Raw genomic sequence first — 13,262 nt, 5'->3', positions numbered from 1 at the left:
AAATCCTGTCCGCCGTGCCTGGGCTGGGTGAGGTTTCCCGTGTTGAGTCAAATCAAGCCATAGTCTCCACTCCTGGTGATGCCCTTCTGTCAATTCCTTTCAGTTTAAGCTTTGCAACCATACTCCACCCGGAAGCCAAAGACTTGTGGTTTCCCGGACTCTGTCCAGCGGGTCATGGGAATAACGCCACCGGATCTTTCATCGGCATAGTTTATGGTCATTTTTAATTAATGAGGTTTAGCAAGTATCAGAATCTCTGCAGACTGAACCAAGCGTCTCCAACACATCACCGTGCTATTTCAAGTAGTTCGCCAAGGAGTCAGAAATCCAATAGCATACATTTGATGGCTATCTAGAGTCCCGTCCAGTCAAGGTCACACATTTTTGTAATTGCTTATAGATGCCAATAACGGCGACAACACTTAAAACAGAGTATCGTAAAGTACCAACACCATACTTCTAGCATGTATACAATCGTGAATCTATGTTACATAAACAACTGTATTCAGTAATTTAATTAGTCAACACAAATGAACCACGTTAAATAAGACACTAGCAGAAAACGATGTGACATTACACATGGGCAAACGATTATGCGCACTCGCAAGTCATTAAACTCACCTTTTGGCTTTTACATACAAAAATAAATGTTAGGGAATACAGACAAGTTGTCACAAGGATTGACCCACAAGGAAAGAGGATGTTCTTGACATTGTGCCCTCGCCCAGCTGCATTACCAGGAAGCTGAACATGTTCCTCAGCCTGTGGAAGAACAAGAACACATTTGGGCAAAGAAAGTCACGAGGATTGTGGAGAGCATTCCGAGCGTACCAACAGCTCAAATGTTGGCTTCTCAAATTCATCCCCCACTTCTTCATAGTTTGGCTTTGTCACCTTCTGGATGTTGTCCTTCAGCTGAGGAAGAGGAGGGCACCAGAGTGAGAGGAAGGCCTGGACCGGAAGCCGCCCTGCATGAAGAGTCAAAAACCAAAAAGCAGGTGAGTGATCTTCAAAACTTACATTGAGTTGGTTTGCAGCTTACGTCATCTCAGCATGTTGGACAGGAAGTTGATCATGATGCCCTTTTCACCACCACCTACATCATCATCAACGAACCATCAGGTACTTTAATTTATCCAGTCTGTCTTTGCAATAGATCAAGTTTGACCTTAACGAAGGAGATCTGCTTCATGAGTCAGTCCAAGGTGCGTGGAGATCGTCGACTCAGGTTCTCCCAAATGGGCGACATTTCTTTGACCAGTTGAAATTAACAGTATACAGAACACAAGACATGAATATATTTTCTTATTTTATTAAAATAACATTGCAGCTGACAGTTAAAAAGAGCCATAAAAAGCTGGTGGTGACTCCACACTACACGCATGAAGTCTTGGGTTCTTCAGGGCCAAGAGATTCTTCAGCACTACCTGGTGGACATTAGTCGAAGGGAAACCCATCACGTGAGGGTCTCACGAGGAAAATGAAGTACCTTGTTGAGGGTCCTGACTGCAGCTTTGGAGAAAGAAGTTAAAATGTTTAAGGCATCATTTGTTTTGCAGCGTGTTCAACCCAGCAGACATGGCAACAGGCCAGCTTCGTACATCTTGCAGCTCTGGATGACGTCACCAAGAGGTTGTCAAGACTGCACACAAAAAGCAGGATGTCAGGATTGGTTGCTGCAAGTCATCTTATGTGTCCTTACGCTCCTTCAGAAGATTGTCTTTAACGCAGATGAGCATACAGGGGGAAACTGACAACTTGAACCAGACTTCAGAAACTTGCTTCTTCAATAAGCCTGGAGTGTGCGAGTTAACAATGAGGTCTAGTGTGGAGCACAATCTTTTACCATCCTCACCATTGGAAATTAATCCATTTTGGGTGTTGTAACATGTTTCCACCTTCACCATGATATCATCACAGGAATTAAGCCTCCTGCTGGTTGCTCATCTTTATTTGCTGAAACAAATTCAAACATGACATTTTTATCTCTCCGACTGTCTGTGTGGCTCACCAGTGACGAGAACAGGACTGAGGTGGAGACACCTTCTTAATGGCCTGCAGCACAGAGGGCAGTAACATAATTATCTACACGACATTTGGTAAGCATGTGTATACAGAGTAGAGCTGTAATAAAAATCTCAAGAAGCATGCCCTAAAAGATACAAAGTCTGCCATTTTTGTTTGACGTGGACATTTTAGAGTCAACTTGGCAGTTTAAGATGTAAGCCTATGGACAGAAATTGTACAATTCACACATACAAAAAGTTATACTTTATTAATTCTGTTTAACTGAGAATATACTGATGCTGGCAAGCTCCCTCCCACTAAACGGCGCTCTTCTCCAGATGTTGGAAAGGGTTGCAGCCAATACTTTAATGATAAAGCGCAATTAGTTATCAGTACATACAACACCGACTCCATATATTAGCTTCATTTAAGCTCGCAGGTGACCTTAATGAAGCCCAATTGCTAAACAATTTAAATCAATAAGTACTAAATACGCGTTTAATAGCTCTACATTGCCTATGACTAAGTATTTTAATTACCGCGTGCATTTATTTATTGCCATACTTGTGTAATTTTAGCAGGCAGTTGACGTTATATAACTTCGTTCGGGCAAACATTTTAGTTACCATGCTAGCAAATTGCTAGCACGCCGAAAACGTGAATTAGTGTTAAAAGTTGGCGAACAAAGTTGAAATAAATTCGCTAAAGAACTTTGAAGACTCACCTTGTCGAAATGTGTCGAGCAGCAGTCGCTTGCCATGTAATCTACTGCGCGATAGAACTGCGATTTGTAATATACTACGAAATGTTCTAAGTGCAGCAACAGTTCAGGAAAAACTGCCCACCTAAGATGTAACTCTTCCGATTGGCCACAAGACGGCGGCATTTCACTCAGTTTGTAATTGAGTCACAAACCGTTTTTTTCCCTTGAGGGCGCTTTATTTATAATGATCCCGCTGTACAAAGTTTGAAATTCTAACATGACAAATTACAGCAATATATCCTGAAATTAAACCAGCTTTTCACCAATGATAAAAAAAAAAAAACCCAAAACAAAAAAAAAAAAAACGATCATACGCATGAGAAGAAAGAAAGAAAACTCAGTGACGGTGAAAAAACAAACAAATAAATTAGCTATAAAACTTTGGATCACATACAGAAACGTTTTAAATAAATAGAACTCTGCTTAAGACGTCTGACGTGATTAAGAAACAGAATGTATCTCATTCTTTAGCACTTAAAATTGTATACAACAATAGTGTATAAAATGAAGTAGAAAGGTAATAGATTGGACTCGTGAAGTGTCGTCAAGTACAAAAAAGATAGTGGACATTTGTTTGGAAAAAGGTCAGCGGTTCCCGAAGGAAGACCAGCATCATGCGAGGACACGGTCACACGTGCGTCCCTTCTGAGCGTCTTGGTTTGGGATTGGGGTGAGGCTGGGGGGTGGGCGGAAGCGCCCGAATATGGCATCAGCGCATACGATGACGTCACAGTTTTTCAGCATGAACGTCCCGGTTGAACATTCTTCTTCGACCTCCTTGTGGCTCCAGTATTTGGCACGGCAACAAAGTGCCTTTTATTTTACGACTCTACAGCACAGAGAGCAAAACTGTTAAATCTCTCACTTTATGTATGGATGATTTCATGTTTTTTTTTTTTTTTTTTTAAATACTGTTCTTTTTGTTTTGAATTATTATATATTATGTGCACAGGTAAGAGTGTAACTTCAAATCATAACTAGAGAATGTATGTAAAAGTATTTTTTTTCCCTCGTGGTGACTCAATTATTTGGAATAATGTAGACGAGACATAACTCCTGTATCATACTCCCTCTTGTGCATCAGTATTGAGCATAAAAACGAGTTGGTCAGTATGTCGTTTCAATCAAAGCACTGAATAACAACATGGCTTTCATTTACTTTACAATTGCCTTCATTTACGTTACAATTTAAAGATCATATTTATTTGAGAATTAAATATAAAAATAAAAATGAAACTGTCAATTTTTATCTGCCCTTCCCACTTGAAAAGCACTCACCAAAAACATCAGCCACATCGTCGGGCTGCTGGTCAGAGATGATGTACTTGTCGCCAAATATCTTGACCAGCTGGTCAAAATACTTGCACTCCTGTTTGTCTCCTCTGCAAACATGAGACGCAATCAGAGCCTGCTTTGGAGAGACAGGATGTACCGGGCGTGCATTCTACACTTACTTCCTGCCGTCGAGGAACTGCCGGAAGCTGTACTTGAGCCTCTTGATCCGGGTCTGGCACTGCTCGGGCGTGCGCTGGTAGCCGTGGCTGGCTAGCGCGTCAGAGATCTGCATGAAGATGTGCTTGTTCTTGGTGCAGCCCTTCAGGTTCTCCTGCACATCCTCGCTCCCCCACACGCTCAGCAACACCTCCGTCTCGCCGTCGCTCCACGGATGCTTGGAGTTGTCCGACAGCCACTGGTTGCCCGGGGACACAAAATCTGGAGGGGGACGGATTGGAATCATGAAGCTTTGGGGGAGGTCTGCTGTGCTCTGCGAATTGGTCGCTTTACCTCTGATGGGTTCGTACGTGCCGCTGTCGGGCTCGTCCGGGACCGGGATGCCTGCGACCGACGCGTCCAACTTTAACTCCCGACTGAAGATTTCCTCCATTTCTCGGAAGAACTTAAATTCCTGCCTGCGGAGAAAAGACCAAATCGGAATTTTCACTAACTACAAGTCCTTTTGTTGTGATTTAGGGAGTAGGGAATGAGCTGAATGATTCTGAACGCACCGGCTGCATTCGGAATCACTCAGCTCATTTCCTACTCCCTAATCACAATATTGAGATTTTTAAGTAGTGGACTAGGCAACGACAAAAGGTCACTTTTCGTGGAGGAAGCCGTATTTAAGGCGCTTGATGCGAGTGTAGCACTGCTCCGTGGTCCTGGCGTAGCCCCGGTTGCTCATCCTCTCCGAGATGAACTCGAAGACGTGGCGGTTCTTCAGGCAACCCCTCAGGGTCAGCTGCACGTTGTCCTCGCCCCAAATCTCCAGCAGGGTGTGCGTCTCCTGGTCCGACCACGGCATCTTCCTGCTCGGGTCGGGCACCAGGTGGCTGGTGGAGGGCTGCTCGTCTAAAATGGAGGAACGGAGCGCGGTGTGACGATTGTAGCGCATGTTGTACTTTGAATAGACGGGAAGGCGAGTGGACCTACAGACGTCTGCGTAGGTTTCTTCAAAGGGCGGCAAGGTTAGAGAAGCAGAAGACGACGAAGTATCCACTTCATCAAAGAGGGCATCATCACCCAGCACCGGAGCGAGGAGGTTGAAGTAGCGAAAGGCTCCGGATCGGCCATTTCTGGGTAGGGGGGGATAAAACAAAAACAGTCTAATGTAGAAATCAATAAACAGGCAAAGATCTTTTAAAAAAAAAAAAACATATTTGCATTATTCCTACACCCAACTATACCTGAAGTTTTTTTTTTTTTTTTTAAATAATTCCTACTGACAAGCCGATGACATAACCCCTTCTGCGTAGTGTACTGTGTTGGCCATGTCGAGGACACCACACACATTCTAAGAGCAGTAAAAACACACACAGTCTCTGCATCATTACCTGCGGCTGTTGCAGTGGCGCCTGTAGGTCTTCTTCAGCCGTTTGATCCTGGCCTGGCACTGCTCGGCGCTCCTGACGTAGCCCACTGCAGCCAGCCTCTTGGCTATGTCGACGAAGACGTGCCCGTTGCGGATGCAGGTCTTCAGGCTGTGCTGCACGTCGTCGGCGGCCCACACCTCCACCAGGGCCTCCGTTTCCTGCTCGCTCCATGGCGTGTTCAGAGGGTCTAGCGTCCCCGCATCCTGCTCGTCGCAGTCGTCTAGCGAAACCACGTCCGTGCCGAACACTTGCTCCAACTGGTTGTAGAACTTCACTTGTAGAATGTCATCCACTCGCCTTCCGCATCTAAAAAGGAGGAATAATCATTATTACGCTCAGAGGACGATGAATTTGGTACACCTCCGCGCAACAATCCCACTCACTTCTTCCCTTCGTAACACTTGAGAAAGTTGCTCTTCAACATCTTAACTTTCTCGTGGCACTGCTCCGGGGTTTTGGCGTAGCCGAGGTCGTGCAGCCGCCCGGAAATTTCGGCGTAAACGTGTCCGTTGGAGACGAAACCCGTGAGCGAGCGCTGCACTTCCTCTTCTCCCCAGATGTCGATCAGTGCCGAGGTCTCCTCATCCGACCACGAGCTGATGGCTACGCCCGCTTCTCCCTCTGAGAGAAGAGGTGAAACTGTTTGTGTCATTTTGCACATTGACAGTCTCATGTCTCATTTGTTCCTGATCTTTACCCGTTTCAGTCACAGAGTCGCCGTTGGAGTCTTCTGATATTTCAATGGGGTCTGTGACTACAGCGGTGGAGGTGGACGGACGCTTGTCCAGGATTTGTTCCATCAAATTGAAGAATTTGAAATTGAGCTTTTCGGTCCCGGACGAGCTGCAGTAAGGACGGACATTTATAAGTTTAACAGCTTGATTGAAAAGTAACTCTGTCGCTTGTGTTTATTCTTTCACCTCATGCTGTCTCGACACTGCCAGTAATTGGTCTTGAGTCTTTTGATTCTGGTGTGGCACTGCTCGGCGGTGCGAGTGAAACCGTGGACGGACAGTTTCTCTGATATTTCACTGAAAATGTGAACGTTGGGCGGAAAACCTTTAGTGTTCTGCTGGATCTAAAGATTAATGAAAAAGCATAAAAACAACACATCAGCGGGAACACACTTGGGAATGCGAAGCTGCGTGTCAATATGACTAAAACTCTACCTGCGATTCTCCCCAAAGCTCCAGAAGGATGATGGTCTCTTTGTCAGCCCAGGGGACTTTCTTCCTGTCATCCTGGAGGCTGACAACAGACACTGAAGGCACAGATCAAGGAGGAAAACATGAAACATCACTTTTTAGGAATTAAACCTCTGCCTCGATTTTTGATTATTCATGATGGGGGTACATAAAAAGATAAATATTTTGTAAGGTGGTCCATGGTGTCAAAAGTTTGTTTTCAGAGTAACAGTAATGTCCCAGTGGACAGCATTTGTTCGTACCGACGTCCTGAACGGAGCAGGAGGGCGAGTCGTTGTCGTCGGTCTCTGCTGACGTCTCATTCATTTGCGGCGTTGAGCGGTGTTCTTTCAATAAAAATCTTGCCAGCTCGTTATAAAACTTGCACTGAACTTGCTCCAGACCCTTCATGCTGCAGGAAAAGAAGGGTCAGGCGTGGTGTCGAAACCTCTAATCTTTAAAAAAAAAAAAAAAAAAAAAAAGAGAGAGAGAGAGAGAGAAGCATCTTTCCCGAAGTGCACTTACTTGTTTTCGTAGCACTGCCTGAAACTGGACTTGAGCCTCTTCAGCCTGGTTTGGCACTGCTCGGGCGTCCTGGAGAAGCCCTGCGCGGCCATCTGTGTGGAGATGATAGGGAACATGTGCATGGTTCTGTTTGTTCCTCTCAGCTCCTGCTGCAGCTTCTCCTGGCCCCACGTGTTGATGAGGGCCAGCGTTTCCGGTTCTGTCCATGGCACATTTCTAGTTCCTTAAAACAGAAAAACACTCATTTGATGTCATTGCCCAGTGCCCACTCTTTCTCTGTTTTTTTTGTGACAAAAAGGTGGAATCGTACCCATTTCCTGACTGGTCTGCCCCACAAACTGCAAGTCCTCGTCACCGTCCTGAGACTCCTCGTCGTCGATAACCTCGTCGACGTCATACGTCAAATCTGGCGCGGCGGACGCGGCCGGCGATCCCAGCACCCGCTTCATGTGCTCGTAAAATGTATGCTCCACTCGGGAGGTGCCCCTGAGGAAGAGAGCGTTTCAGTTGAAGTCAGGAAGAACATCAGCAACCAGCGAGACAAGACAACACTAACTTATTCTGGCGGAAGCCTTTCTTCAGGCGCTTGATGCGTGTCTGGCACTGCTCCACCGTCCTCTTGAAGCCCCTCTCGGCCATTGTGTGGGCGATCTGGACGTAAATGTGCCGGTTCTTCAGGCAACCCTTCAAAGCCTGCTGCACCGTGTCATTCCCCCAAATGTCGAGCAGATGGAGAGTCTCCTCTTCCGTCCAGGGAACTTTTGGGTCGCTCGCCGCCGTGGCAGGACCTTCAGGAGCTTCTAACAATCACAAAGTTTTTATTTTTATTTTTAAATGAAGCTCACGTTTAAGTAATCAGAAATAGAGCATAGACATTGTTAATGTGGGAAAAAAGTTTCAAAATAAATAAATAATAATAAAAAAAGAATAAGGACATATACAACTGAAACCAAACTTTTGAAGAGTAGTGTATATAAACTAAATACACGACAAATTTAATCAATTGTGATACAAACCTGTATAATCGCCCCATATGGAGATTAAGGGAGATTCACCAGAATTCTCATCATCCACAGAGGACTCTCTGCAAATGTCAAAAAATAAAATAGACATAATTATCAGCTTAATGTTTTGGAGTAAACACTGTAAACCATCTATTTAGAGCTCATCAATGTCTTTTATTTATTGCAATTATAAAACATTTGGGTCAGGGGGCATCAGTTACTAGCAGTTTCTCTCCTGAGCAATGTGCAAATGGTTCCCTTACAAGAATGATGACGCTTCCATCCGCTGCTTTGCGGGTGTCTCCACGCCACCGCTCAGCTTCCTCTTTCTGAGGGCCCGACCCCCTCTGAAGCTTTGGCTGAGCTCATCGGGCTCTGGATCGTTGGACGTCGTAAGGTCTATGGTTTCGTCGCAGGAATTCACCTTCCTGTTCTCGTTAGAAAAGTCTCGAGGCCACCTTCTCGTCATCTCTGGGGTGCTCGTGTTGGCGGGCGCGTCGGGGCGGGCGTGGTGCTCCGAGGGCCTTGGGTCTCTGTGAGCGGGCAAGTAGGAGGTAGTGTCCGTGGCGGCTTTGGTCCCAGGAGGCAGGGACATCGAGGTGAGGATGCAGTCGTCCATAGGTAATAACCTTGGATCTACGGAGGAGCATAAAAAAAACACACACGTAAAAATCCAAATTGGTTTTTTTTGTGCTTATTGATTGAGATGCGGCTGCTCAATAAGCCACAATGGGGCCAAAGAAAGTTCCAAGTGCTCAAGAAAATGAGACGCCAAATAATTCTAGAAAGAACACGTAGCAAAGTACGACAATGTCAGATTTCCATTCCTAACAATAACCTCTCCTCTCCCCTCGTCTATAAAGGTAAAAGTGATGAGTAATGTTCATTTATCCATTTCATTTGTCATTTCTATTTAGTTCATGTCGTTCTCTGTATGTTTAACTACAGTTGTTCTCTATAAAATGTATATTTTGTAAATATGGAGTGTCTGAAATGGATTAATTGGATTAACATGTCCGATTGGAAGTAATTGCTTAAGTTTTCGTACGATTCGGTTTAGTCAGACTTTTTGGAACGGATTAATTTATTTTATAGATCATCCCTGGATGTTATAGGTCCCCCCCCCCCACACACACACTTTTGTTTGTTTCTGTAGTGTCTAGTGACAAAAACATGAGAAAGTGGGATCACCTTTTTCCTCAAAATGACCAAGGTTTCTGTGGTGTTCAAGTAGAGCCTTCATGTCGGCTGGCGGGAAAAAGGATTGTAAACAGTCGCTGAGGAAGGACGGAGCGTCGCCGAGCAAAGCTGCCAGCTGAGATGAGAAAAGATAATTACATATCCTCAAAACAGAACGGTTGGTCAGTGACATGTAATTAAAAATAATGTCAACCAAAGTCCTCCGATAGGGAACATTAGGGCCCAACGATATGGATTTTAGGAGGCCGATGACAATTGGACTTGTAGGATAAATACAATTCCAATATCTGATGAATTAAAAAAAAATATTTAATGAATAAAATAGCATATTTTATGATCCCTTAACTCATTCACTGCCAGCCTTCCCAGTTAACATGGATATTAGACTTTTAAAGCCATCAATGGCAGGTGAATGTGTTAATGCTTACAACAGTCAAGGTATGAATTACAGGCAGATCATTTGAGTGTTTTGAAAAGGAAAACATACACTGAAAACCACAACATTAGGTACATGCGCACAGTCTAATGTGGTGTGCGGTGATGCAGTGATGTTGATGCTGAAACAAGGCACCTGTGTGAAGTCGGGGACCGGGAGCAGTTCCTCCAGTCTGGAAATAAACTCCCACACCAACATCTCGAGTGCTGCATCATACTTTGGCCCAAAGTACACAGGAAAGATCTCCTACGATAAGACAGAGAAAATGGTTTCCATGTTTAAATATTCCAGGAGACGAGAAAAAAAAGAAGAAAAAAATAGAGCATGGTCTCACCTCAAAAAAGTACTTCCTCTCCATTGGATCCTCCAATAAGGAGTGCACTAGCTCCACAAAGTTCACCTCAGATTCCTCCACCAGGTCTATGGTACTCTTGACAACACACAACACAAAAACCATTGAGGCAGGTTTTATATGTAAGCCATGATGTTCTTTATGATATTATACTCACATGGTGATCCTTGGCTGTGCTGACAGGAGCTTTGATTCTGTCCAGATGGGGCTGCATGGTCCGCATGTCCGCTGGCTGCTCACCTCGACACAACTCCAGAACCAGCTGCGCACACACACACACACACAAACACAAAACCCACCCGACCATTTTCAACTCATCCCATTAGAAAATAAAGTGCTGAGAGACTGCTTATTACTGACCCTGGCCCTTAGTCCCAGGGTGAGCTGAGCCCTCTGGCTGTAGCTCATAAGCTCGGGGACCAGCTCCGTCACCATGGTAACAAACTCCTCCAGCATGCCGTAGTGGTCCACCAGTCCCTGCTGCACGACACGCCACATTGCAGCTGACAGGAGCTGCAATGGCGGGGCCAGGAGGCGGAGGTAATGCACAGGGAGGTCATTAGCTGAAACAGAAAACCCCACCCCCCCAAAAAAATCATTGTTTGGTTTAGAGACCTCACTCTAATTGGGTCTTTTTTTTTTTATGAGCCCCCCCCCCCCCCCCCAACAAAATAAATAAATAAACAAACTACTAAGGTACTGCTGTTGTGGTACCCGATATGACAGATCAGAAGGGAGTTTGACTAGTAATAAAGAGAAAGACAATAAAATCAACCATATCAACCACAGTCTTAAGTTGTTGTATCAGTCTTGAAGAGGTATTTTGCACTGGATTTTGATATATGTTTTATTTAATCTGTCCATGTGTTATGAACATTAAGTTTGAAATAACTGAATTGAATTTGAAGGCAAAAATAATGGGAGAAGCTTAATTGCTGTATCAAGAAGCTAATTACATCTTTGAAGACCTCTTTCGGACACATCCATCTCAGTGTTTTTCTCCACTATTAGCATCAACAGCCGCCTCACCTGCAGGCCCTGCTCGCACAGGCTCACATGGCAATACCTTCCACCCCATAATATGTCGTCAACAAGACGAGAAGAAGAAGAAGGGTCAGCTGACCAGACAGCTAGTAGTAGCACGGAAAAGCAGGATGATGCTAACCAGCTCCACTTCCCATGCTAATTCGTGCTGTGCATCTGCAAACACACACACTAGCCGGACCGTGAACGCATCATGATCGTCACCTAGTTACCCGCAACCCTCCTAATGCTGACAAAGCTAGCAAATGAACCCGCTTGGTTTGCTTTTCCTGTTTTTGTGTAACATGGAAGAACACGCACCTCGACTGCTGCCATTTTCAGCTCCTCGTTTTATTTCCATTTAGCAGCTGACTGACAAACCCGAGCGGACCCCACCACTCGGGTTGGGAGTACGTCGAGAGGGGACACAAAAAAAAACAAAAAAAACGTGACGATATCCGCCAGCTCGCGTCGTTAGCTCCGTTTGGTAGCCAGAAGCCGCTTCGGGCTCTTGTTTTTAGCCTGGTAAAAGGCGAGGAGAGGCGGAACGGAACAATGGTCGCTGGTCTCATCCGCCTCAGTCCAGATCACAGCAAACCCCCTTTCCTGGTTGGCTGACGAAGACCGGAACGAACCAGTTGTTGCGCCTTTCTGACGCTAGGTGGCGACATCGTTTTTACATTGACTTCCGGTCTGTGCTGGGGTCACGCTTGACCAAAGGTGGATTTAGGGAAAAAAAATAACTTAGAAAAGAGTCTGATGAAAAATGTAACTACACGTTACATTTATACACCTTTAAGTTTGTTTTTGTTTAGAAAGGGCTTCATGATGCAGGGTGGCAACATCACCCCCCCAAAAATCTTATTCACATATATAAACATGATACAAACATATGTAGACATTCCATTATCCAATGTAACATTGTTTTGACGGTAAAGTGCAAAAACAACTCACAAACACTCATGAAACAAAAAAAAAGAGAAAGAAAGAAAGAGATCGCTCTTGCTTTTCACTTCCTGTCTGTTATGACGTCATTCAAGACCTTGGGAGGTTTAAAAAAAAAAAGGTTATTTAAATTAAACATTAACATTAAACAATATTACATTCATACAGCTGGACCTTCAGTTGTTAAATGTGCTTTATGATGCAAGGTGGCCACATCTGAGATGATATCACACTTGACCTCAGGCAGATTTTGAAAAAGAAAAAATAAAAATAAATAAAATATATATATATATATATATATATATATATATATATATATATAGTATACGTTTTAAGTTGTAAGAGTAAAGATGAAAGCGTAAAGGGACAATTAAGCCTAAACGTTGGCTCAATTCAGGGAGTCTATGTTTATGTGTGGAGTGCTTGGAGTTGTAGCAAATAGCAGCTGTTGTATGAATGTGCATTCTGTTATCGCTCGTGGGAATAAAGCCAATGAAACATTTAACAAAATGCATCGTTTACATACTGTACATTTTTTATTAAAATATTTTAGAAATCCCTTATTATTTAAATATTATTCCTCTTACATTTTTGTGTGTCATGACAATACTACTTGAATATTTATGTCATCACATAGAAAACTCGTCCTCCTTTTCACCACCAGAGGTAGACATATACCGTTTTAAAAATAAAATCAAGCCATAAACCGGACTATGAAACTGACCTGCACCAAATTGACTGGACTGACAACAATGCTCCCAAATCTGAACAGGCACTCGTGCATTTCAATGGTTTTCGAATTAGCAGCAGCTCAGAGTGACTGTTTCCACCGACAGATTTGCTGAGCCACTGTAGCAGATTGCGGAAAATCACCTAATTAAGACACGCACGCACGCACGCGCGCGCGCGCGCGCACACACACACACACACACACACACACACACACACACACA

The 13,262-nt window shown here is 44.3% G+C and overlaps 1 protein-coding gene across 15 annotated transcripts; it reads right to left on the bottom strand.

The window, feature by feature from the left end:
* Nucleotides 1–1,296: 1,296 nt before the first annotated feature.
* zgc:113263 (uncharacterized protein LOC503753 homolog) lies at nucleotides 1,297–11,985 on the bottom strand. Of its 15 annotated transcripts, none has more exons than XM_061762045.1 (25): nucleotides 11,686–11,985; nucleotides 10,702–10,904; nucleotides 10,499–10,603; nucleotides 10,324–10,419; nucleotides 10,125–10,235; nucleotides 9,545–9,668; nucleotides 8,617–8,989; nucleotides 8,366–8,433; nucleotides 7,906–8,149; nucleotides 7,660–7,835; nucleotides 7,350–7,572; nucleotides 7,088–7,236; nucleotides 6,810–6,901; nucleotides 6,561–6,718; nucleotides 6,338–6,483; nucleotides 6,024–6,261; nucleotides 5,602–5,946; nucleotides 5,201–5,343; nucleotides 4,870–5,119; nucleotides 4,225–4,680; nucleotides 4,049–4,152; nucleotides 2,732–3,599; nucleotides 1,856–2,055; nucleotides 1,602–1,720; nucleotides 1,297–1,512 (listed from the first exon to the last, which is right to left on the bottom strand). In XM_061762045.1, the coding sequence occupies exons 1-22, from the start codon at nucleotides 11,723–11,725 to the stop codon at nucleotides 3,592–3,594; spliced, it is 3,852 nt and encodes a 1,283-aa protein (XP_061618029.1). In that variant the 5' UTR covers nucleotides 11,726–11,985; the 3' UTR covers nucleotides 1,297–1,512; nucleotides 1,602–1,720; nucleotides 1,856–2,055; nucleotides 2,732–3,591. The 15 variants fall into 15 exon arrangements, with proteins under 15 accessions (XP_061618029.1, XP_061618028.1, XP_061618032.1 ...); XM_061762044.1 differs by having other exon boundaries at nucleotides 1,602–1,642; XM_061762048.1 differs by having other exon boundaries at nucleotides 1,602–1,642; nucleotides 2,012–2,055.
* Nucleotides 11,986–13,262: the final 1,277 nt, after the last annotated feature.

Source organism: Phyllopteryx taeniolatus, chromosome 22, assembly GCF_024500385.1.
Source record: "Phyllopteryx taeniolatus isolate TA_2022b chromosome 22, UOR_Ptae_1.2, whole genome shotgun sequence".
NCBI classification, from domain to species: Eukaryota; Metazoa; Chordata; class Actinopteri; order Syngnathiformes; family Syngnathidae; genus Phyllopteryx; species Phyllopteryx taeniolatus.
Note: the sequence above shows the minus strand (reverse complement) of the source record. Positions and strands in the feature narration are given on the sequence as shown.

Coding starts and splice junctions, on each gene's coding strand:
- zgc:113263 (XM_061762038.1), bottom strand. CDS start 11,725: ATGGAAATAAAACGAGGAGCTGAAAATGGCAGCAGTCGAG. Junction 7,836..7,905: donor AAAGGCTTCCGCCAGAATAA/GTTAGTGTTGTC, acceptor TCTCTTCCTCAG/GGGCACCTCCCGAGTGGAGC. Junction 5,344..5,601: donor CGCCACTGCAACAGCCGCAG/GTAATGATGCAG, acceptor CCCCCTACCCAG/AAATGGCCGATCCGGAGCCT.